At 41.0% G+C, this 25,590-nt stretch overlaps 1 protein-coding gene across 2 annotated transcripts in view; it reads right to left on the bottom strand.

Moving 5' to 3' along the window:
- The window catches only part of PCSK2 (proprotein convertase subtilisin/kexin type 2), a 209,364-nt gene that overhangs the window by 26,332 nt on the left and 157,442 nt on the right, over positions 1–25,590 (bottom strand). For both annotated transcript variants that reach the window (XM_071805696.1, XM_065833914.2), the window contains 3 exons: positions 24,475–24,583; positions 23,407–23,444; positions 5,639–5,715 (listed from right to left, as the gene is read on the bottom strand). In XM_071805696.1, the coding sequence (XP_071661797.1) occupies positions 5,639–5,715; positions 23,407–23,444; positions 24,475–24,583 (224 nt within the window). The remainder of the gene's footprint in view (positions 1–5,638; positions 5,716–23,406; positions 23,445–24,474; positions 24,584–25,590) is intronic.

Raw genomic sequence — 25,590 nt, 5'->3', positions numbered from 1 at the left:
ATCACAGAAATGAAAACACAGAGAACATTAAGTATGGACAGTATAATCTAGTTTTAAAAAAATACCACAGCAGCAGAGAAAGTAGTGAAACCCATACTGCTGTCAAGTTTTTTTAAGCTTAAGATGTTGAAGCAATATCCTACTGCTCACATCAATCCACTCTGTGTATTAAAACTGACATCGCTCCTACAGCATGCTAAGGATTCAGGCAATTAGCAGTGCTGTATTATAATATAAAGGCTATGCAGAATACCAGATGAAGCATCCCAGAAGGCATGTTTTGTTTTAATCATATTTTTTCTCTCTTTCCCTTTAAGCATCTCTGGCAAAGGTGAGTGTAACATTAATAAAGGAGTGAGAAGTAACACATAATTTTTCCTGCTGTACCTGGAAGAATGTATTTTTAAAGGCAGCTCCATGAAAAAAAATGACTGGCCTCAAATGTACACAGTGTCTTGATCGTGAAAAGGTGAAGAACTCATGCAAGTTCCTTTTACAAAGGGGGCAGAGAGGAAAGCAATACAGATTTCTTATTCAGCTGCTGGAGAAATTTCTTTCAGCAATCAAGCAGGTTTTCCCTCATGCCCTTGTTCAAGCAACTGTGAAAAAAATAGACTGTTGCCAGGCATTCATTATCTACTCACCTGTGGGCTAGCTATAAGCCACAGAGCAGAATAAATGGCTTTGTTAAAAAATTGTCTTGACTGACGCTGGGGTGCAAAAAATCAGTGACACTGCCAGGTGAGCTCTTTCTCTCACAGGGGGAAAAACTGCATTAGGACCTTCCTGGTGAAAAGGTTTTAGCAGAAGGTCGTCTCCCCCACCTCACGTGCTCACTGGCCCTCAGGAGGGAGACTGCAGGCAGACCTCTTCCAGCAGCTCAAGGTTTAGATACCGTGCTGCTGACTGGAGAAAATAAATCACATGTGAGTTAGTGGAAATGCGTTTGGTTGAATTATTAATGGCAAACAGCAGACTTTTCCAATTTAGCCCTATTTGCTGTTCATGTGTCATCGATAAATGCATTGTAGTTTCTATGAAGTGACTCGTGCCATAGTACAAATCACAGCTTTTCTCTCTAATGTTCACCTCTTCGCTACTATTTCAATGTTTAGAACAAGGGGATAGAAAATAATTATTTTAACCTATGAACAAGTTACTTCAAAGATAAACCATATCGAGATAAACCACGTAGCGAGCAGGGCAAGTTTTCTATAAACATTATATAAATACAAACATTTTACATGAACATTTGTGAAAATCTAAGGTGGGAGAGAAATGGTAATTCAATTGAAAGTCAGTTTTGCCTTCAGGTGCTTTAAATAACATATCTGTACTACTTAAAAAAATGTCACTCTGTTTTGTCTCTGAAAACTATTTCTAAAACTCACAGCCAATGTGACTGTGCATGTCTTTTTATTGACACATTTTTAAAAAGTGTCAGAGGTGGCACGGGTTTTCATTGAGGTTCCTTTTCATCTGCTTTGAAATGCGTCTGCAGAGAGCAAAGGACAGGATCCATCCTTCCCAACTTCAGCTGTCCGCAGGGGAGGGCTGTACAGAGCTTGGTCTCAGTCACTGGATCGATGTGCCTGTATTGACCACTTTAGTTGCTTGTGCTGGGCAGCAGTTAAATATGCAAAGCTCAGACAGACACTTTTGTGGAGCAAAAGCCATCCCCTTTTTACTCACATCCCATTGTCAGCTCCTGAGCATTTGGGTCTTTGCATAAGCGAAAGCGTTCCCCTGTTTTGGGGAAGGTGTCGCTCTGCCTCCACCCAAATACACCAAGAACCAGCACTAGTGCTGTGGCTCCTCCTTGACGCTTACCTTGTAACACTGCAGGTGGAAAGAGCTGCTAAATTTGTTTATACACATTCTCAATTATTATGTTGTTTCCATTGTATTGATTGAAAAATGAGGAGGAGGGGAGCAGGTGTTTACCCTGTTAATGAGCGCTGTCTGGAAGCCAAGGGGCGTTCTTTCCTTGGCTGAATAGTATTTTGTTTGGATCTATGATGAGTAAGGAACATTTTTACCTCTGAAGAATATGGGTTTCCATGATAGTGAATAATTTTTGCCCAGCTAACTCTTATCTGGTTGAGAGGATATACAGAATACAAAGGCTACAGGAGTGAAAAATAAATATTGGTTATTTATATCATGGCAGAAATTTGTAATCTGCACGCCCTGAGATGGGGAGCCCTGAGTTGTGCCTTCTGCCTGCTCACAACAAGAAACCAGAGGGCTGTGCAGAAAGGCCAAGCTATCTCTGACTCCTGTGAGTACCTCTGCACTGTACAGCATAGTACACACCAAGATGCTGAATGTGGTTCAGGAAGAGTGGGTGTAAAACATCACAGGCAGTTCCCAAAGTCGCTCCTGAAAGCCACTGAGTGCTACGGAGCTACCTCTGCTTTTGGGAACAGGGCTTGGTTGAATTTCCTTCACTGCTTCCACTGCTCCTCAAGCTCAAATAGAGCTCTGGCCCACATTGCATCCAGTGTCCCCTGAACTGGTTTGATACCCAAGCTGTGAGACTGAACACAGTCAGTATGGAAGCAGAGGAATGAATCCCTTGGCTGCCCTGTCACCTCTGTGCCTGTAACAGCAGCCAAACTGTCCAACTGCAGTTCCCAACCCAAGCAACCACGCTCTCTCCTTCCAAAACCCACCTGAAGGCCAGTGGCTGTTCGATGGAAAGGGCAAAGTGCTTCCAGCAGCCTTAAAAGTACAAAGTGGAAGGGGAATCTGTGCTTCTAAGCAGAGCAGCTGTGATTAATGAAATACTCCATGCAAAAACCTCTCCTGATTTTTCTTAAAGTCTAATGACACTTCACACATGCAGCTGGCAGCTCACAAAAGCTCCTTGGTTCATCTCTTTAAAAAGCAGCCCTCTGCTTCTTGTTGCACAAATCACTTCAATTGCTCACATAGAAATGTATTCTTTATAGAAAAGGGTATTACGCTATCCTGTTTCGAGTCTGATCCTTCTGCATGCATAAAATTAAATGGGAGATACATCACTGACTGCAAACGGGGCAAAACGGAGCCTTTATTGCAGGTTTCTCTGAATGGCTTTTCTGTGTAACTGTTCTCTATTCAGACACACCTTTGCAGCTACACATATGGACAGAAAGACTGTCATAAGCAGATAGTTGTAACCTACCAGTAATAATAATCCAGGAGTCAGAAATTATGGCAAAGGCTTACATACGAGAACAACAGCTTGATTAACAGTATAGCCAAGAAATATGCAGAGAAAAACACAGCCACAACTACTTCTGAACAGCTGGATATGGTGAGTTGGTTTGCATCTGAGCCTGGAGAAAACCTGAAATCTTGCACCTGAAAGCCTTCCTGAGTTGTACAGGCAGGAAACGGATGCTTTACTGAAGGTGTTGTTCCCATGATTTACCTTGCAAGGCAGAAAATTCCCTGTCTCACCAAAGAAACCTCAAGGTTCATTAAAAAGAACGCTACACTTCCTACATATCATTTTTTTCTGGAAAGAATAAAGACAGAAATCAGCAAAGGAATTTCTGCATTGCTTTTCTCCTCCTGACTTGCTGAGTGAGCTCCCCATCCCCTCAAGAAAAGCAATAGAGGAAAGTGTTGCAGTTCTCTGAAAACCTGAATCATGTTGTTCTCAATAATTACACAGCGGTCACAGATGACTATGCTGCTCACCCTCGATTCCTCATTTGGCTACCTGAAGTTAGAGACCAGAACTCTTGCCCAATCCAGGATGCTTGAGGCCCGTTTTAAGAGACTTTAGAGGTAACTCTGCCTCCAGGGCCACTTTGCAGTAGATGTGAGGACTACAAATTCTGCCCCACTATAAAATACTTACTAGCAGCATAATCAGTGTTAATGGGGCTTGGCAGAACACACTTAGTTTTATGAAGTTCCACACTGAAGATGGCACAAGCTACCATTAGCCACTAAAGCTAAATTTAATTTTCCTCCGTGCTGCCCCAAAGCTAAGTGATATCTTTCTCCTACAAAGATCCTTTGCATAAATAAAGTGAGAAAGGCAGCAGACCATCACAAATTAGAGCCCTAGACTTTCTCCAACTTTCCATTCACTAATTGGATTCATCCTAGTTTAAAAGTGTCAGATGTCCTTCTCTGAAATGAAGGTGAAATCTCATTGCCATCCTGCTTTGGCTGAAAAATGGCAGGACTACAAAGGAGGACATCACAGCTCCCAAATCTGTTTGATCCATTCCAGGAAGCTTGTGCCCGAGGTAGAAGCACAGCTGCTCCACTTCTTTGTTGTGTTCACTCTGACAGAGCTAAACCTGATTTCTTTAGAAACAAAAACAATAAAAGCCCATACGAAACTCAGAGGCCATCCACACCAGCCATACTAAGTTAGAGATGAAAACCACATCAAATAGGCCTGAAATGCCTTTTGATAAGTGCTAAGACTGAGCCCTGAAACCTTTAGAATTTTTCAAATTCTCAGGGGTGCTGCTACGCAAATGCTGGCAACATCAATTATATTTGCATCTAGAAGACTTCTGGAAATTTCATTAAAAATATCCTGAAACAATTTTTACAAGTGCAGAGACCCTGGGCAGTATGCTGCAGAGTCAGAGATGCTGGATGCTGAGATCATCAGGTAATAAACACACCTACGCGTGTGCCTGGGACTCTGCACCCTTGACGCTGTTACACCTTCCCAGGAGCAGTTAGCCTGACAGAAGAGGCTTTTTCATGGGACGGGTGTAGAATCCAGGGCATGGAGTTTTATTTAAAACTGTCGACACACATGTCTGTTCCATTCTGACCAAAAATGAGCTTTGAGAAAAAAAGGTCACATTTCCTAAAATCTGAAGACTTTCCCTTTGGGCCATTCTTATTTATACTATACCTTGAGGACCAGACCTTCTCCTGCTGGAACCTGTTCAGAACATACTAAAGGAGTGAGTCTTGGGCAATCATGGTGTGTTCAGGAGAAGGAACACAGGCAGCACAGCTGCACTGTTCATTCCAGGTTTATAAACACAACAGAACAGGTTCCCACTCCGTGTCCGTGGACTTTAATTTCTCCAACAGCTAGAAATATCTCAGAATCAGCCCTGAAATGCTACTAATGTAGACCATCCTTAAGGAGAAAAGACAGATGATAACATTTAATTGTTTTTAAACAGGTCATTCCACACCCTGCTACTTTTCTGCCTTCTTAGTCTACAATTGGATGAAAAGACCTTTTCCCCAAAAAAACCTTTTCCTGTCTTGAGCTTACTCCCTTTAACATTACCTGGCAGTCAATACTGATTCAGACACAGCAGATGGGAAACCAGTCTATACAGATTTACTGTAATGTCATAGGATAGCTGACTGAAAAGGTATGTCGCTATCACCCGTTCAAGCAACCTACATATAGAGTCTTCTGAAGCAGCAACTTCATTTATAAACTATAAAATAGCCATCCAGTGCTATTTAGAGGTTACCTAAAAAAAAAAAAAGTCAAAAGTAACCTCTAATTTTCAAGCAGCAGTGTGACTGCATCTTCTCTTCTGGCAACAATTTAATTTAGGAGGAAACAGGCATTCCAGAAATGCCAGCATGTACTTATAATTTCTTAAGCAAAGCAAAGTGAAGAGCAGGCTGATCAAAATCCATTTACCTGTTAAACCAGTCATCTGTATAGCGAGGGTAGGGGTAGGGATCGTTACTGCTGAAGTCGTAGCTGGCTTTGGCATTCTGCAAAACACAAAGAAGTTCGGTAAGTCAGCAGAAAAACAGATGTGCAGGGCAAAGTGGAACACAAATGGAATGGGGAGCTGAGAATCATTAGCAAACTTCATCCTCTTCATTCTGCAAGATGTATCTGGATGCAAACCGGTCCCTATTGTGCTGTGCAATTTCCCACACCAGCAAACCTGGGGGAAGATGCTTTCTGGAGGGCAAAGCCTCTTGCACATCATTAGTATTTCCAAACACTGTGGCTAATTGTGAGGTGGTGAGAGCTCACGTTATTACTGAGGAACTCTTCACCAACACCTACAAAGAGCATTTATGTGTTATGTTAATTGGTGTGGCAGGACAAAGGTTAAATCCTCTTTTCCAAACAGTGGTGGAAGTGACCAGACACTTGAGACTTGCATCTTAGAATTACTTTTGAAAAACTCATTCGTGGTAGTACAACAAACAGATTTCTAAAAGCATTTCAATGCCTAAGAATGTAAACTACTCTAAATTCAAATGTGAAAACTGCATTAATGGTCAGTACATATGCCTGGAAATCCCTTTGCATAATTTCTTGGTCCTTTAGTTGTCAAACAGCTTCACAAATGCAGCTTTCGTGCACTTTTGAAAATGTTATCCCATGTCTCTGCTTTTCATATAAATCTAACTCATTCCTGATTTTGCCATATCAGCAGAGTTAAGGACACTCAGCAACTTTTTGATGCTATATCTGAGAAGCAACTGGAAAGTTTCAGAAAGTCAAGTGCCATCCACTTTCTTCTCAATTAAAAAATAAAGGGTGACTGAAAATTGAGCTTTTAAATATATTTAAAGCTTCCTCTCAAGTGTACGTTCACAGAAATTATATTTTAATACACATCATACTCAAGGAATAGAATTATGTTAATTCTTAATTAATGTGTGCTGTATTCTTTTTTTTCAAATTTGGCTAAGCATGCTATTGAAGATAATTTGAGAGTCGTGTATGAATAGCTTTGCTCCTAAAAACATTTCCCTTCAGCAAATTCTCAGTTCCTGGGTTACAGGAACAGACGGTCCATTGGTAGCCCCAAAGCCTCCAGGTTTTGGATTCAAAACCTCTAACTCAAAAACTCTTGTGCCAGAACAGAAGAGGGACAACACTGTCCTTGAACCTTGAAGGGTAAAACTAAGTATCTTTCAAGCTACTGCACAGCAATTTTTGGGTGTTCAGAAAGCCTGGGTGTTTATATTCAGCAGGGACGATAAATATTTTGCAGCATTTGAATGGAGCAGAGATTTGCAGGATGTCTATATCACGCAGCTTGATGCTGTTCTCCAGCTCAGACACAGATGAATCTCTCTGTATCTTTATTGATCCCTCCATATCTCTAAACTAAGGCCCCGATTTTCAGCCTGAAGGTGCCTTCCAATAATATCAGCTGTAGCCACAAATTCTCTGTGCTTTAAGTCTCTGCACCCAGGTGTATGTTTAATTTATCTCTTTTAATTACCGCAACTGCTTATACAGCACTTTGGATTGCATAATTTCTATGATCTAAGAGTAAACAGAACATAACTTTTCAGCCAGGGAAAGGAGGAGAATTTGACAGTGGTTTGTAAATCATGAATAGCACAGAGAAGGTGGTCAGGGAGTTATTATTTACTACTTCTCATAATGTAAGAACTAGTGGGAATCCATCGAAATTACTAGCAGCAGAAAACAAGAAGTACTTTTCTCCAGAACACATAGTGAGTCACAAAATTCATTGCCTCCCAGCAATACAGAGGTTAAAAGCCTGAATGCAATCAAGAAGTGGTTAGACAAATTAACAGAAGATAAATCTGAAAGGGTATTAGGTGCTGTGCCTTCCTCTTGTTTATCAGCAACCACCATCTATAATTACTTATAAATAATGTCTATAATATAATAAAAATGGTTGGCTTGCCATCAGAGAAAGAAACTGCTTTGTACTTTAAGGCATGTCTCTATTTTTGCTTCCCAGCATCCTGCACCTCTACCCCAAATAAGATGCTAAGAGAAAAGTACTGGATCAGATGATGACATTCTTTAAATCATTTATTAACTAATAGCTTGCATACCATGTATGAATGGATTACTTCTGCCTGTGTATAAAATAATGCTTTCCTTAAAAATAAGCTTAGACTGGCATTTTCCAAAGAATTGCCCTGTGCTTTCTAAAATACAGGCAATAAAATCTTCTTTGTAAAACATTCATTCTGTGAAATATGACAATAACAATAAATCAGTTGTCCCCTGTGTTGCTCAGATCTGTAATAAAATTATGTACCTTGAATAATGCAGCAAGCCCATAAATTTTTATATAGCTTTACAAGCCTCTGAAGAATAATTCACTTACTCTTTTCCTCCCTAACACAAGAAATGTGCCTGTACTTCCACACTAGTCCAGGAGACGACCAATTAAAGACACACGTCCCACTGGTCACAGGCTGATTCTATTCATGATGTTAAAGCACTGATGAATTTAGCCCAAAGATTCGTATATTTTAAAGGAAGAGAAACATTTTTAACACGTGGCATCTGGTCTTATCCTCTTCAGGCAACAGCAAATCCTTAGAGATCTGAGGCAGAAAGATACCTTTTGCTTGTTTGATTTCTTTACTGATCCAAAGAACGAGCAAACCCCTGGGCTCAAATTACAACATATAACATCTCGGAGAAACTGTACTAAAATAACACCGACCGTCATGTGGTGGAGAAATGAAATTCCGTTTTGTACACACAAGCTTAAGAAAATGGAATATGCTCACCAGGAGGCAAAGAAGGAGGCAACGTGATATTTTGTCTAGGAGGGATGCTGTAAGGCTTAAAGGTCATGAATGAAAAACAGAGGCACTGTTTTTAAGTCAGCAGTCATACAGTAAGCCATCTCATCCGCCATGGGAAGCATGCTGCTCTATTTTGTTTTGGTTTGTGTTTTCTTTTCTTTTCTTTATTTATTTTTAATGGAAATGAAGAAAAAACTGCAACTTCTTAAATAGCTCTGCCTCTACATGAACTAATTTACACATTCTGTATTACTATCCAGCAAATTCAGAGCTGCATTCAAGACCTTGTCAGCACCACGCATATATCCACAAAGTCATGGGCTGTGTTCAAAAATATTCACCTTAAAGAGCAAATTCACTGCCGGTGAATATTGTCATCTCCCTCCAGAAACATGAGTCTCTCACCCAGTTCTTGCAGGTACATCATAAAAGTAAAACACTAGACAGATCTTGAATAATGAATAAGACAGCAGCACACTTTTCTGCCATCCTTCTCTTGAAAACAATCACCAAACAACACATCAGAGCATCATTTGGAACAGATGGAGTAGAGAAGTCTCCTGGGTCCTGAATAATACCTGAGGTGCACATAAGCTCTCCCAGTATTCTGCTTTCAGTTGTTTATTATACCAGAGGCCCTGCTTGGCCACAGAACAAGCAAGGACAGAGCACACCGGAACGGTGACTTCTTTTTGTGGGTATCACTGAAAAAGCTCGTACTTCAATTTCCTTAACACTCAACATGCACCTGGGATTAGGTCAAAAGAAAAACCAGTGGAGTTATAGCCAAATGAGGATAAACTGACTACAACCAACAGGTGACTACAGCTTAATTTCTACCAGTAGAATTATTTGAGGTAACAAGTGGTAACGATTCTAATAATCCAGCTATTAGAATTTATCAGAAGACACATTCGCTGTCTCACTTCTGATGCAGCTGCTTATTTTGCAAAGCTGAAACCTCTTCCACTGCTTAGGTTTAAACACATACAAATAAACAAAAAGTGCAGCTGAGGAAGACATGGGGTCTCCTGTTAACATTTATATTTATCTTCATTAAGGCAGCGTTATTTTTAAAGTAACAGTTACGAAGAAAAATTGCATCACTGTGATCATCTTACATTGTGTTCCTTTCGTAGATTAGACAGATTTCCTTTGTCAAGAAACTGATTATCTTCTCTACATAAGACTTGGCGCTACAACATCACACAACCTCTTATTTTACTTATTCTCCTCTAATTTCTTTCCTATCTCCCTTGCAGACAAAGCCAGAAAAGCGACGTGAGTTACACTACTTCAGCATCTTCAAAAAGGGAGGCTGCGGGGAAACTATTTCACAGGGGGATAAGGCACCCGGCTGCACAGCAGTGATGTTACCAGGCAGGTAGCATCTAAGCACTAACTTTTTCAAGCTTTTACATAGTCAAACAGGACAAAAAAAGAAAAGAATCAAAAAGACTAAAAGAAAATTTAGGCTGGGCAGAATTTTTAAGAAGTGGATAATTTCTTTTTTCCTAATAAGCTTTATAAATAAAACCAGCATATTGAAATATCCTCCATTTCTTCTCCCCTGCATCTTCACCTGATACTAGAAAAACCATAGGAAATTGAGGCAGCCATGTGATCTTATTAAAAAGCAAGCAGCCAAATGAACTTGTGTTTATAACAAAGAGGCCACTTCACAATTCACCTCTTGGCATTCTTAGTCTGTTCCGCAATTTCCAGGTTGATGTGGAGGAAATCTGAAGCACGTCACTAGTTGTTAATTGCTTAGAGCCAGAGCTCTGAAGGCAAAAGCAAGTTAACCTACAAGAAAAGAAAACCTATTTGTGCACTGCCAAACATTCCTCAGTTTTCAGAAGGAGTGCATAAGAATCTTGAAGCTACACCTGCAACATACTGAGGAGGTACTGAATGTTCACAGGGTGGCACATTATTAAGACCATTAATTTAATAAAATAAAATAAGTAACTAGCTACTGATAAAGATTTTCATGGCAAGTAGCCAATTTAAAGCTTTAAAGCTTCAGACTATGGAATGAACTCCTTGATTTCTTTAACTGGGGGAGAGAGGGAGGGGAAGAAAAAAACCTGGCATTTGAGTGGCTAGAGATATATGAGCCTTTGGATTATTTTATCTCAATGGCGAATACAAAGAGTGCAATGACTTTTTACTGAAATTGAATTTTACTGAAAAATACTGTGAACACACACCTCATCTAGCTTTAGTGTTCCATTTTATTAAAGACCTGGCTCGCATTCTCTTTCCAACACATGGATTTTTTTCCCCCTTCAGATACTTTGGTTATGTATTAGTGTGACCTTCTGAAGTTTAGAGAGTAATAGAGGTATGAAGCTGGCAGCAGAGCAATGAGGCTCAGGTCCATTATTCTTAGTTATGTTCCTGTAAGAAATAACTGAGAAGTTTATCAGTACATCAAATACATGCTGGGTGCTGAGCTGCAGCAAGGGTTGTGTTTGCAGAGCTTTGACGGCAGCCAGCACTTAGAGCCTCTTGGCAGGATGAGCTGGAAGAGAAGGGGAGCTCTTGCTCCTCCCAAAGCCCACCAAAATCTGCCATGGAATCACCCACCAAAATCTGCCATGGAATCACCCACCAAAATCTGCCACGGGATCACCCACCAAAATCTGCCACGGGATCACCCACCAAAATCTGCCATGGGATCACCCACCAAACACAGTAGGCAGGATTCGGTATAAAGTTCTCTTTCTTACACATCATGGCATGGATAAAAGACAATTCTGCCCATCAGTGGAAGGAAACCTACACCTCAGAGTTTGCAGTATAAACTCAGCGGTCATTTAAACCCAGTTGTTTAGCAAGACATGAGCAAGAAAGACACTGAGGTGCTGAGGAGAGTTCAGAGAAAAGTGATGAAGGTGGTGAGGGGTCTGGAGCACAAGTGTGATGAGGAGCAGCTGAGCAACCTGGGGCTGTTCAGCCTGGAGAAAAGGAGGCTGAGGGGAGACCTTATTGCTGTCTGCAACCGCCTGAAAGGAGGTTGTAGCATGGAGGGTGTTGGTCTCTTCTCCCAAGTAGCAAGTGATAGGACAAGAAGAAATGGCCTCAAGTTGCACCAGGGGAGGTTTAGATTGGATATTAGGAAAAATTTCTTCATGGAAAGGGTTGTGAAGCACTGGAACAGGCTGCCCAGGGAAGTGGTGGAGTCACCATCCCTGGAGGTGTTTAAAAGGTGTATAGACAATGCTCTTAGGGATATGGTTTAGTGCCAGAGTCAGGTTATAGTTGGACTCGATGATCTTGAGGGTCTCTTCCAACTGAAATGATTCTATGACATGGTCTGGGTGAAGAGTGGCCACCTGAGCTGGGAGAGCAAACACTTCCCCGCTGATGTGAGCGCTTTGCAGGCACCAGCACCCACATCAGTCTCTGCAACCGCAAAGGCATCACAGTCAGAGTCACTAAAAGTGGATCAGTGATTGGTAATGCCTACAGCAAAGTGCAGGGATACTGAGCACACGGTTATAATGGCACTCATAAAAGAAACTTGGCAGAATATTAAGGATGATGACCACTTGAACGGGTTAAATCAATCCTGTTGTTACAAAACAGGCAAAGAGCAGCCTTGCAAAGAGGGAAATCAAAGCGAATTAGATGGTTTGGGGAGCTGGCTACAACAGACAGACCTGGTCTGTGGTGGTTATGGAGAGGGGAGGACAGGGAGAGCTGTTCTGGTGATAGAGAGAAACTGAAAGTAAGAACAGATGAGACAGAAAAGCAGTTGGGTACTTTTCTTCTTCTGAAAGGTTTCTCAGCTGACAAGAGAACGTTAACAACTGCTAAACGTGCATTTCACCTAAGTTGCACAAATATGGAAGATGATGAATGGACACGTACAAGTGATACTGTAGGTGAATCAAAAGGAGGTGAACATTTCAGAGAATAGAGTAAAAAAATGTAATGCAAACTGTTATCTACAGTTCTTTTGTCAGAAAAAGCAAATACAGGTTGATTTACAGGCCTTAGAGCTAAAAGATCTTGAAGATCTATGCTCTTTTATTCCAGTTGCACGCTGACCTCATTAGCATAGTGTGAGAGCATCCCAGAGGAGTAGTAACAATGTGACTAATATATGTCAAGACATGCTGTGTTCTCAGGGATTTTAATGGACCAATTTATGTGCTTTTGCATTAATTAAAAAGTTTGCATCACTTACTCCATCTGGAACCAGCAAAAACAATGGACAACTAAACCCAAAATTTCAGGCAGAGAAAGTGGGACCTTCAGAACAGACATTCTCATGTAAACACACACACACTATATTTTGCAAGTATTTATGATTTTAAATAGCACATGATCATTCCAGGTTCTTTTCTTACAGATTAGCATCTTTGATCACAGCCAGTATTTTCACAGCAATTTACTGGATATGTAAATTTAAGAAATGTCCTAGACATCTTCAGCTGACTGAAAGATTCACCATTCCCTCCGTCAGACACGGTATCGCTGTTCACTAATTCTGCAGCTGAGTTAAGCACCACTGAAATAAAGTGATTCAGCTTCCCACGAGGATTCTAAAGAACATGTGCTAGTGTTGAAATTATTAACTCCTTGAACATGGCACAGCCTTTGTGCTCTTCTTGGTATGTATTCAAAGAGAGATTCACCTCCTTTCATAAAATCCAGACCACAACCTGCCTGCAGAACATTTCCAACAATCCCCAATTTACTTCAAGGCTTATGAGTAAGGATGGCACAGGGAATGTATGACTGGGGTATTTGCTACCGTATCTATTTAACTTTCACCAAACAGCTCCACAACACTGGAAGTGGCCAAAGTTTCATCAAATAAAAGCTCCTCCCTACAGTAAAACGTAACCAACATGGTTCTGTGATTCCATGTTATCCCAGGCAGTCACGTTTCCACAGCTCATTTGCTCAGCTGAAGCCTATACCTGTTACTGTGATGATTAAAATAAAAGGAATACACAGTAGAACAAACATTATAAACCTGTTATTTATATGATCTGACAAATTTCTCATTGCTCTGAACTTAATGGAAAAAATACCAGTGATTTCATTGAGGCCAACTTTTTATTAGGTATTGTGCACTGCTATTTGGTTCTCCTGTAAAAGATGTTCATTATGCTTATTGTTTCTGTTGGGAATGCAACAGAAATGAAGACCATTATATTTAAATCAAAGCAATCTGAAATAGGGCAGGCATTTAAAAATATCTTAACCACCTACATAGCTACTGAGAAGTAAAATATTAATATGAAGAACATAGATGCATACAACTAAAAACAAACCATGCAAGGCAAACACCCATGTGAAGATGGAAGTGCCAGGATAGAAAAAATGGAATTAATTTCAAATGAACCAAATTAATTTACAGGCATAGTGAAGGAGAGGTGTTTAAAGCACTGGAGATCATTTGCATCTTTACCTACTGTATTTAAGCTATTATGGTTTTGCAGAAGTGAATTCCTTGTGCCTCCCTGCTCTCTTCTTCTGCATGTCTGGCTTATTCAAAGGCTTGGCTGAAACTCCTTTTAAAACCAGCTGCATACCCCCTAGTTAACAGTGGGTTTGAGACTCTCCTTGCCAAAATCATTGGCAGGCCTGAAAGTATCTCCCTAACACCTGTCAAATTTTGATGAGGCTTTGTGAGGGACTAGTGTCCCCCCCACCACCATCTAATTCAGGCTTCCCTGGGGATACCCCGGGTAGCCAAAATGTAACTACAGCATGTATTTTATACTCAACTTCCATTTCAATGCTGATGGATATTCAGGGACTTCAAGACTGCTTAGTGTCTTAAACAGCATGAGGAGTTAAAATAACTAATCTTTGAAAAACAGAAAGAAGAAATAATCTTCCAAATAGAAAAATACTCAAAAATGGTTTTACCTTTTACAATCCAAAACGTGACATTTTGGCTTTTGGGAAACAGAAGCTCTTTATTTGATTTTGTTGAAACTGGCTTTAAAATTAGATGGTGTGCATTGCCTCCAGGGGACTGAGTATCTGACCCTGTTCTCCCAAGTGGACCATGCACCAGAGTGGGATTTTGTTGCTGCCATTTTAATTCCGTGTGCTCTAGAAGTCAAATATTTAAAATGAGGTTGAACTGATCAAAAATAAAAATATTTCGCTTTTATCTTCCCATAGACGCTTTGATTTTCTAAAACACTCATATTTTCTAGAAAATATTGTTCTAATGGAAGATTTCTGGCTAATTCCAAAAGCTAATTGGTCTGCAGGAAGGGAGGTAATAAAACACCAATACAAAGCAATACCAGGTCCCTTCTAATAACGTTTCTCAACTTTTTTTGTCCAAATAGAAGAAGAAAATATTTCCAAAAACTCACTCGGAGATGCCCTGGGGAGAAGCACAAGCCAATTTCCAAAGCACCACGTAGAACTGATGCAGATACATCCTTATCTGCTCTCTTCCACCCTGTGCATTTCTCATTTCAACAATCTTAATTTACTTTCCACGGATGATGCCTTAAGTGAAAATTAATACCACCGCTTAATGATTAAAGCGATTAGCAACCTTGCACTTTCTCAGTGTGCAGCTGATTAATTAAGAACATTGATTATAGAGAAAAATAAATGCTGCGGACAACGTGTGGTCTTAAGCTTGCACAGCAAGTGTCTTTGGCGCTATCTCACATTGCTTGCACATCAGGAGTGCGTTTGACTTGAAGAATTTTCCTTTAAGGTGGTTCTAACGTAGAATAAAGCTGGAAACCTTTTGCAGCATTCATTGCTCTGAAAACAATCTCAGGCAAATGCAACTACAATACGTATCTTTCTGATTCCAAAGGAACTGTACTTTGAGGATATTTTACTGCCAATATAAATCAGTGCATCCCCCTGAAGAGGCCAACACCAGTGGAGTAATGTCAGCTCCAGCTGAATAGATGGTGCTGAGCACCAAGGCCCAGAACTTGCTGAGCCTTCAGGGCCCCGATCTCTCATAATGGGTTTTAGTAAAGCAGTTATCATCCTTCAGCAGGAGAAATCCAGTGTTCGTCTGCAAATACAGCTCTGTATGTGACACAAATCACATCTGCTTAAGGTAATCACACCTCCTTCACTAGTTGCAGCCTTCTTTGCAAGAAAAAGCCTCTTCCTACACACTTGGGCCACCTGAAGTGATCCAGAGGAGAAACAGCCTTCAAATTCTTTTTGCCATTCCATCTTTTTAATTGAGTTGAAAGCTAGAAAGCTTTGATAACACCTATGATTACAAAACATGTCCTTTACATAGCACCATGGCCTCTCTCTCCTGTTAGCAGTGGTCATATTAAGTCACTATAAGGCAGAGGAGCTATACAATAATCTGATCTACACTGCAGCACATGAGCTCCCCTGCAACAAATACCTGCAAAACCAGTTACTGGCAGGAGCAGGGGAGGAGAAGACTGTTTGCAGGACCCCAATACGTTTTGTAAGAAGTGAAGCATTTTCCGTATGGTGAAGCCAGCACAGCCCTCCAAGTACACAGAGAACCTCATTTGCCTGGCTAATCTTATCAGAGACGGCATTATCTCTTTTTCAGCCTTTCCTATGTTCAGAGAAAAAAACAGATTGCACACAACAGAGAGATGAGCCCAGAAGCTGATCCTGCACAGAACGACAGAAAAAAATAGCTAAGCCTCAGACAGATAACTTCATTCTCTTCCCAGTAACTTCTAATTTATGCCAGTGAAACTTCATTGTCTTGCATGTCTTGAATGATCATCTTCTAAATGCTAAAACCAGCCTCCTAGCTGCCAGAAGCCATCTGAGCAGCATAAACAGCCCAGGAGAAGGCCATCAGTTCCGGTTGCTAAGGCATCAGTCAGCCTGGCATTTAAACACCCGATCCATCCTTCTATCCTGGCAAAAAAGAGGTTTCATTTTGTCTCAACAATTTCTTGATGAAATTTCTGCCACAATCTACTTCAACAGCATCCATCAAACAGTGTGCTTACCAGATTTTCAGTGTTAGCAGAAGGATGTTTGTGAATTTATCCCAGGCTTTGGTTGATAATTTTTAATTGTTATGCTAGTGTTTATTTTAGAAAACCTATTAGCAAAAATTCCAACCCCAAAGCAACACCAAAACAACCCCAAACCAAATAATCTAAAATCCAATTAGTGTGGAAACATCTGAATCAGTTTATTTCATCCCTTGTTTTTAATCTGTGTTATTTCAATATCGCAGTTAAAAACAGGTACTAGCATCAATGGTCAGGATGCAGAGTTTGCCCATAAAATACTTTTGATGTGTTAGAACTAAAGCTTTTATTGACATTCAATGTCTAGTGCATGTGCTCAATAACCCTTTGAAATGCAGTAGAAAATGGCAGTGTAGCTGTCTCAGTCTCCTCAAAATCATGCCATCGGAATCAGATCTCATAAAGTGAGCTGAAATCATTTGCTGACGCCAGGCAAGGATGAGCCCGACTCTGTTATGGTTTAGCTTTACACTCTCTGTGGATCCCCTGGGCTGGTATTAATGACAGTGCAAAGACCCTGGGAGCTTTTCAAGGTCTTCAGAGGGTTTCCAACCAATTTCGGTCTTGGAAGGGTCACCGGTTACAGCTGAACTCTATTTGACTTGGACAATTACCTCAGCTTGGATTTTTGTGGGGCAGATCATCAGGGTCAAAGTACAGGGTGTTTCAAAAAGATGGACCCAATTTGAAATCACTGTCCCTTTGAAACACGGTCCAACCTTTTGAAACACCCTGGAGCACGGTTCAATAGATGTCAATGGAGCTCTGTCAACTTAGAAAACCCTGCAGTTAAACCCCTGTGATTTTAGTGGAGATACTGATGATTTATACTACTAAATCATTAAGATCAGGCTCTCCGCCTCCAGAACAATTTGCAAGCCTTTTTGGTAGCATGGAGGGAGGCCAAGGCATACTCAGAAATTTAGATTAATGAAGGAAACACAAACTTTCTAAAAGAAAGAAGATCCTTTATGCTGTTGCTAAGCTTCACTGCACATGTTGCAGTGTATCATTTATTGCCTGTACTATTTCTTATTTCTTTTGTGGCTGTAAAGATTATTCAATGATGGTTTTGTTTCTCTAGCCAACAATGGAAATTGCAGTTTGTAACAGAAGTAGAACATTTCCCTGCTTCACTGCTTATGTGATAAGATAATTATTCCAAAAATATGCTCCAGCAAGGCGGGTGGAGCTGTTATCACATTAACTGGTGACAAGTTACTAAAAGCTGTGAGGGAGAGACTGCTTCATGTTTCGAGATGATGCCAAAACTTGCAAGAGAAGACAGGTAAGACCACATGCTGTTCACATTTGAATAAGAAATGACAGATGACAGAAAACTTCAATTAACCCTAGGGTAACTCCAGAAAGTCTTCCCTCATTCCTTCCATATGGGATTTTTGCTCAGCAAATCCTTCCTTGCATACAGCTCGACTGACAGCTGCTAAGGACTTTGGAAAATAGAACATAAGGTTGTATCATAAAGACACATTACAGAGAAGAAAGGTTAGGGGAAAGACAGCAACAAAGTGCTGCTAGGAGGAATGCATGTTTGTTTGTGCACCTGTTACATCTGTGTAATTCCACAGATTCCAAAATATTTTCTCATCTGAATATGTTACATTACTATCTATTAATATTACTAAAAAGTTCTGTATGATTCTCATTTTACAGGTATCAGTACTTTGTAAAAAAGTTACCTATTCAGACAGTCACCTCCAGTTTTCCTACAGTAAATGTTGTCTTGTTCTTTCTCCCTCCCCATCTTTCTGCTTTAGGCAGAGTTCAGACATTGAAACCAACAGTTTTTTACTCCTGGCCCAAGCCTCTTGGTGGGATCCTGATTTTTCTCACTACAGCTAATCATGGGCAAACCCACTTACGTGAGATGATCAGCTCCCTGCTGCTCTAAGTGGGATAATGCAGCTACATTGACCTTCACCACCAGACACCAGCCAAGTACAAAAGTCCTGCAATACAAACTGATACGAGAGAGATCAGCTTATGTTTTTGTTCATGGCAAAACAAAACTCCATTTGCTCTCTTAGTTTTTTCTTTAAAACAATCTGCTAAAATTTGTAACATACACCCCCTACAGCTGCTGTTCTCCTCTTTTATTAGACATGTCTAATATGCAGCCCTTGTTACTTCACTTCTCTTTCTCACTCAGATATTGTATCTTGGAGAAGTCAGCACTGAAAATTGCTGGCTTTGTATGTACAGTCTGAGTTGAAAGAAAACCACGAAGTACGTTAGGCTTCAGCTTTTTAATCATCAGTTCATAATGAAGGGTTCTCCTTGTGGGGAAAAAAACAATTTCCTGAGGCTGAACCTCTGCAGGGTTTCCAAGGCTCAGAAGAAAATATCGATCATTTGACAACGAGTCCCTCTGCATTCACGGTGCAGAATGGAAAATTCCAGCTTTGCCATAACCCCCCAGTTGCAGAAAAGCAAGTAGCTGTACTGCACAGCAAGCTGGGAGCAGGCATGCTCCTTTTCCATGTATATAAAGTGCTTTAAAAAGAGAAATGGATGATTCAAGCAGTGAAGCTCAGAAACTGCAAAGAAAAATATGGATAGAAGCGCACTCCATATGACAGGTCATAGTTCAGCAATTTTTAGGAGACAATACAATTTTTTTCTTTAAAAAGCTCTTTCTTTTCCCTGACTCTCCATTTTGTCTAAGTGCTAACCCCAATTAAACTGTTCAAGCAAGAAAACCGGCAAGTCAAAAACATAAAAGCCAAATTAAGCTGAGTATCCAAGGCCAAGTTTTTATATTTGGAAATGCTCAAGTGCCAAAAACAGCACCTTTGGGAGACTAATTGCTTCCCATTTTCCAAGCAAGATGTACCGACATTGCCACTGTACGTAGGTATTTGCAGACTTGAGAAGAATAAGGTGTAGGCTTTTAATTTCCTAACAATAAACAATCTAACTTAAGAGAAACCTACCCGAAAGCGCAAATGTCGTGGAACACCAAACGTGTGGTATAGGAACGGTACAAAGGTGACCGCAATTGCTATGTCAGCCTGAAGCGAGTTAACAACTCCTTCCTTAAGACTCGTTTCATCGCGTTTTTACATCTCAACTGATTTTCCTTCAGCTGAATTTAAGTCTTTGTCTTTAGTTCATGCCCAAATTACTACCTATTGGGAAAAAAGGCCCCTGCGGTCTCTGAGACACAGCAGATGCTGTCAGATCAAGATCTCCAAGGACTCAAGGCAGCTGTCACAGCTTTGAGGTGAGAGCAGGAGGGGCCAAGTGCAGCTGAACCGAGCTCTGCGGCCGCTCAGGCGAGGGAGGAGATGGCAGATTTGAGCAGCAGGAGCAGGAGTTGCCCTTGCCCTTCAGCCAGCCGCCTCTCAGACACAGCGACTGCACCCAGCTCTGCACAAGGAGGTGCCAGCACCTTTTACTGGTTATCTTGCATATAGGTGCTCATTTGTCAGCATGTTTCCTCCCTGTGTCCTCTGGTATAGTCCAGCATGAAATTAAAAGCGAATCTTCGGGGAAAAAGATGAACTATATATACTTCGTGTTTGGTTGGTTTTTTTCCGAGTGCTGTGACAGCCTAGAACCACAGATTTCACGTGATAGCTCATATTTTTGTATTTACTTATTAAAAGCATTGGGTGGTATCTCCTTTAAGACTGTGATCTTTCAGATGGGGTTTCTGCTGCTCCTTTAATGATTGCCTTACCAGCCACTTGTTCCTCAGTCTAATCTCCCCTGTGTCTGGCTATTGATCTGCCCTGCACAAACCAGGCCTAATTCTGCATTTTGCATTGGCCACACAATCTTCTTTTGTCCCTCCGCAGCCTCATCATTGCTCCACCACAGCTCCTTGCTTGGACAAACGCATTCCTACACAAACCTTCCCAAGACTGTCATCTCAAGATCAGTCTCCTCACACGTCTTTCATGGCTGCCATTAAAGGTTTCTTGTCCCCACACCCAGACAGATTTTCTTCTCCAATTCTCATCCCAATATTTCTTTTTTTAACTCTAGGAGTTCTATCCAGCTCCACTATTTTCTGATTTCTAGCATCATGTCTATGCATTGCCATTCTCTGTCATTTTCCATTAATTTCCAGAATACACATTGTTGCCAGTCTAAACCAAATACATTTCTGCCAAGCCTGACAAATATTTGTCCATCAAACAGAAAATATTTTTAGAATAAAAAGAGAAAACACTGTATTACTGAGAAATCTGTTTCTGGTTTCTGTGCATGATCCTAGGTCCACTGTTAACAACAGAACTGTTCCTATTTGACGTTTTATCAGATGTGTTCTACAGACTTTTTGTTTATTCGAAACATGGGGTTTAGAACCAGAATACTCCCACATACTTTGACCACACCTGCTGCTGAGAAGTGAGTAAAGAGCATGTGTTGTCCCCAGATCATATGATAAAACCTATACCAAAAGCACAGTTCCTGCAAAGAAAAAGGCCTATCTTTGCTTATGGAAAGATCCTACTGTGTTATTACTGTTGGTTGAAAGCTTTGCAGCTAGGGCACAGGGTTTAATTATCTGCTACCAATTTATTAAACCAGTTGATAAGGAGTGAAACTGGCTATCCTGCACTTTACCTCTCTGGTCAGCTACTTCCCAAATTCCTTATCCAAAGCAAACCCCTTTGACTTTGAATTTATTCTCTACCAAAGGTGTTTTGCTGCTTGGTACAACAAATAGATTTTCACCCTGTGTGTTAGTATTTTCAAAATTGAAAATATGTAAAAATAATTGTCTTGTTCTTTCTCATCTCCTGCTTTTACCAACATTTCCATTTGTTCTTTTCACTTCATTGCAATTGCAAACTAAACCACATTGCTCAGCTGAAGAAGCCTGGGCTTCCCTCAGGAAGCCGCTGACTGCAGGAGAATAGCAAGATCTAAAGCAGAGACCCTGCAAACCCCCCCAGGAAGGAGCCAGAGCTTCTTGACACCCATTACCCGATGGGCTGCCACAAGCAGGGTGTGAGAGAAGCATCCCACAAAGGCAATCCATGGTGTTGGGAGCCCTTGCAGGTGCCTGGAAATAGGACTGATCGTGTCAACGGGGTGTTGGGGAGCACCTGGAAGAATCAAGATGAAAAAATCCTCAAGTCTGAAAATCTGAAGCCTAAAAAGCAGGTTTGAGGAACAATCAATTGTCACAGCGTGTGATAAGAATACACAATCTGCCCTGCACATGCTTTAAAGTACTGGATCAAATCACCTGTTATCAAGGAATTAAGCTGTTCCTGGAGGTTTCAAAGGCTAATATGTGTCTTGCCACAGCCCACAGCTCCATGGCCCTCCGAGTGACAGGTGCATTCTGCATCTTAATAGCATGATTTAGAGCCAATTCCCAGGTTACACATTTTTGTCCTAAATCCAATATTGCAAACTGCAGCTTATTTAACGTGAGGCAGCACTGTCACTCCTTCACAAAGAACCCTGTCACCTTTCCATTCCTCACACAGGCAGTCTCATTTTCAGTCTGGTTCTTTCAATGTGAAATGTATCATCTGTAAGATCAGCAGTTCAGCTGTACTGCATTCCACTCATTATTTTAAATACTACAATCATAGGATGTCCTGAGTTGGAAGAGACTCACAATGATCATCGGGTCCAACTCCTGTCTCTGCACAGGACAACCCCACAGTTCACACCATGTGTCTGAGGGTGTTACCAGTCTCTTCTTGAACACTGTCAGGCTTGGGGCTGTGACACCTCCCTGGGGAGCCTGTTCCAGTGCTCCAGCACCCTCTGGGTGAAGAACGTTTTCCTAATAATGTCCAATCTGAACCTCCCCTGGCACATCTTCCTGCCATTCCCTCAGGTTGTGTCATTGCTCACCAGAGAGAAGAGATCGGCTCCTACCCTTCCCTCTTCCCCTTGTGAGGAAGCTGTAGCCACCATGAGGTCTCCCTTTTTCTCCTTCCAGCTGAACAAACCAAGCTGCTCCTCATACGGCTTCCCCTCTAAAACCTTCACCAACTTCATGGCCTCCTCTGGACACTCTCCAGTAGCTTCATATCCCTTTTATCCTGTGGTGCCCAGACCTGTACACAGTGCTCCAGGTGAGGCCGCACCAGTGCAGAGCAGAGCGGGACAATCCCCTCCCTGCCTGGCTGGCCATGCTGTGCTTGATGCACCGAGGACACGGTTGCCCTCTTGGCTGCCTGGACATACTGTTGGCTAACACTGAACTTGCCGTCGACCAGAACCCCCAGATCCCTCTCCGTGGAGCTGCTTTCCAGCATCTTGTCCCCCAGTCTGTATGTATAGCCAGGGTTGCCGTGGCCCAGGTGCAAATCTGGCACTTGCTTTTGTTGAACTTCATGCAGTTGGTGATGGCCCAGCTCTCAATTTTTTCCAGATCCCTCTGCAGGGCCTCTCTGCCCTCGAGAGTGTCAACAGCTCCACCCAATTGTGTCATTGGCAAACTTGCTTAGTATTCCATCAAGTCCTGTGTCTAAGTAATTTATGAAGATATTAAAGAGTAGTGGCCCTAAAATGGATCCCTGTGGAACTGCACCAGTGACTGGTCACCAGCCTGACATAACCCCATTTACTAGAAACCTTTGAGCTCATCCCACTGGGTTTCACTTATGCTAATGATACCATATCCCTGGGACTGGGCCAAAGCTTCTAGTTCATCTTGCTTTTCCCTCATGCTACCTGCATTAGTGTAGAGGCACTTCAAGTGTGGCTCATTGTGTCCATCACCACGTGGCACAGCCTGAAGAATGCCACTGTCACACACAGCTCCTTGAGCTTTGGCGTGCCATCCCGTTGCTTATCACTGAATAGCCTGGTGCTGCCCCATTCCCCCTTACAATCTAATTTAAAACTCTATCTGTTGTAGCAGAGAGACTATAACAATAAGAAAACTCACATTTTACAGAAAAAGCCAGCATGTACTTACATAATTTGATGCAAGGTCAGGATGTAGATAGTCAATTCCTGCAATAACATAATGACAGAACAGAAACCAAAGGTTAAAACTTTCAAAAGATTTTCTAATGATCACAGAACAAAACAAGATTCCTTTGCAACCACAGGAAAATTATTATGATGCTGCAAAAGGTAGATGAGCAACAAAAGTTTCAATGAAGAACCATGTTATTTGGGTGCTCGCTTCCAGAGTTACTGGAAGCGAATATAAGCCAAATCACCTCCATGTCTAAAAGCTGTATCTGATGGGCCAATAGCTTCATTTGACCTGAAGTTCAAATAGTTTGTTGTCATGCCCATCACAGTCATGCCTAACTGTTCTGAAAGCGAAGTTCTGGCTCTGTGGGATCACTGAAATCAATATACAGATGTCTGAGGCTACTTTCTTACTTTCATAAAAACCTTGTCTTAGGAGTAAGCAGATGAGGAACAGAAGTGAGGACAGATCTCATACGCGGATCCAGATATTTTATTTAGTTTCAATATTATTCAGTCACCATAAAATGGAAACATTAGAAATTTAGCCCAAAGAAAAGCATTGAGAGACTGCATAGAATTCCTGTACTTCAGCAAGGAACCGTGGGTATAATCGTTGTGACTTCAACTATACCTTTTATCTTCATCTTGCCTGAACTTAGCCTCAAATTAGTAATATTTTAATATGCAGGTCTTTATGGACATTCAGCATGATAGTGTTTAATTATTTCAGCTGTCAAGTACGACTTTGAGAATAACATAACTCAGAAATCGTTTTCTTAAGTACTTTTTGCACAGCAATTACATCCCCCAGTCAGCGCCTACAGAAGTCGAGGGGAGTCTTTCCTTTGGCTTAATGGCCATTATAGTGTGCCCTGGAAGATACCTGAGTGATAAGTGCAAACTACTTTTAATGTTTGGATATCCATGCTTCAGTATCCCTAGTGAAGACTTTATAACATATTTTCCCTGAAGATCTCAAAGCCTTACAGAGACTGGTAGTCTCCTCACTACACGCAATCTCACTTTAAAATATTAAATTAGCACTCAAGTCTTCACTTACCATCATCCATAATTCCTATGGTTACTCCCTTCCCTGTGTATCCCAGCTCCCATGCTTCAGCTACATTAAGGTCAAGTCCAGGAGTCCCATCTGCTTGACCAGTGTTAATCTAATACATTGGTGAAAAAGAAAAATAGCTTTTTTAACTTGACAGACATATTTCTACAGCAACTGAATTTTGCTTTATGTCTGTGCATGTATGTTTGGTATGGAAAATATACCCCATTTGCTCCAGAGTGCACATTTGTACATAATCATATCTACTACAATAATATCATGCTAAAACCAAACAAAACAAAACCCTGGGTAAATTCACTTCTTTGTGGTCTACAAGATTTGGTTAAATACTGAATCTTTCGGACACAAAAAAGGACCTTTTTACTTAAGCATGTCAGAGTGGTGGGTCAATCCAGAAAAAAAGTCAGACTAATGGGTTTTACAGAGGATATTGTGGGTTTTTTGTTTGTTTGTTTTTATGAGTACGAAATGTTGGTTTTTTGCAAGCAGGGATCTACTGAAAATCACAACCACTGGGGTTTAGTACCAGAATCAACCAAGTTAGCCCATTTTTAAGAAGGGAAGTTCACCACATGAACTTCAAGGGTCCTTTCCAGCCTTGTGTGTGTGCAATGCTGTGGTTCCACAGGACAGGCAAACCCCTGTATCTTCAGACATTACTCATGTTCACCAACCTCATTCCCAAATTTCTCAAGTTCCGTGGGAAAATTAATATGTTTTTTGCTGTTCCAGATGTAAAAATTTTCCATTTTGTGTCAGACACAACTCTTTTCAAAACACACCTTAGCATACTTTATAATCTAAACATTGTATAGCTTCATAATAATTCCGTTATTTTTATCACTGCGACATTTTGATTGAAGTACCAGAAAGAAGTGAATTAATACACACTTTAGTTTATCATCTCATCAAGGATGAAGTCCCATCCATGCTAATGTGCCCTCGTTCATCTGAAAACTTGTCTTAGAAAAAACAAAACAACCATATTGGATGGGTTCAGAAAACATAAGAAATGGATTAAACATCAAGAGAATAAGAAATACTATTCTTAAGCAAAAAGGCAGTACTGCATTTACCAATATTTCATCATAAATACGC

Source organism: Patagioenas fasciata, chromosome 3, assembly GCF_037038585.1.
Source record: "Patagioenas fasciata isolate bPatFas1 chromosome 3, bPatFas1.hap1, whole genome shotgun sequence".
NCBI lineage: Eukaryota > Metazoa > Chordata > Aves > Columbiformes > Columbidae > Patagioenas > Patagioenas fasciata.
Note: the sequence above shows the minus strand (reverse complement) of the source record. Positions and strands in the feature narration are given on the sequence as shown.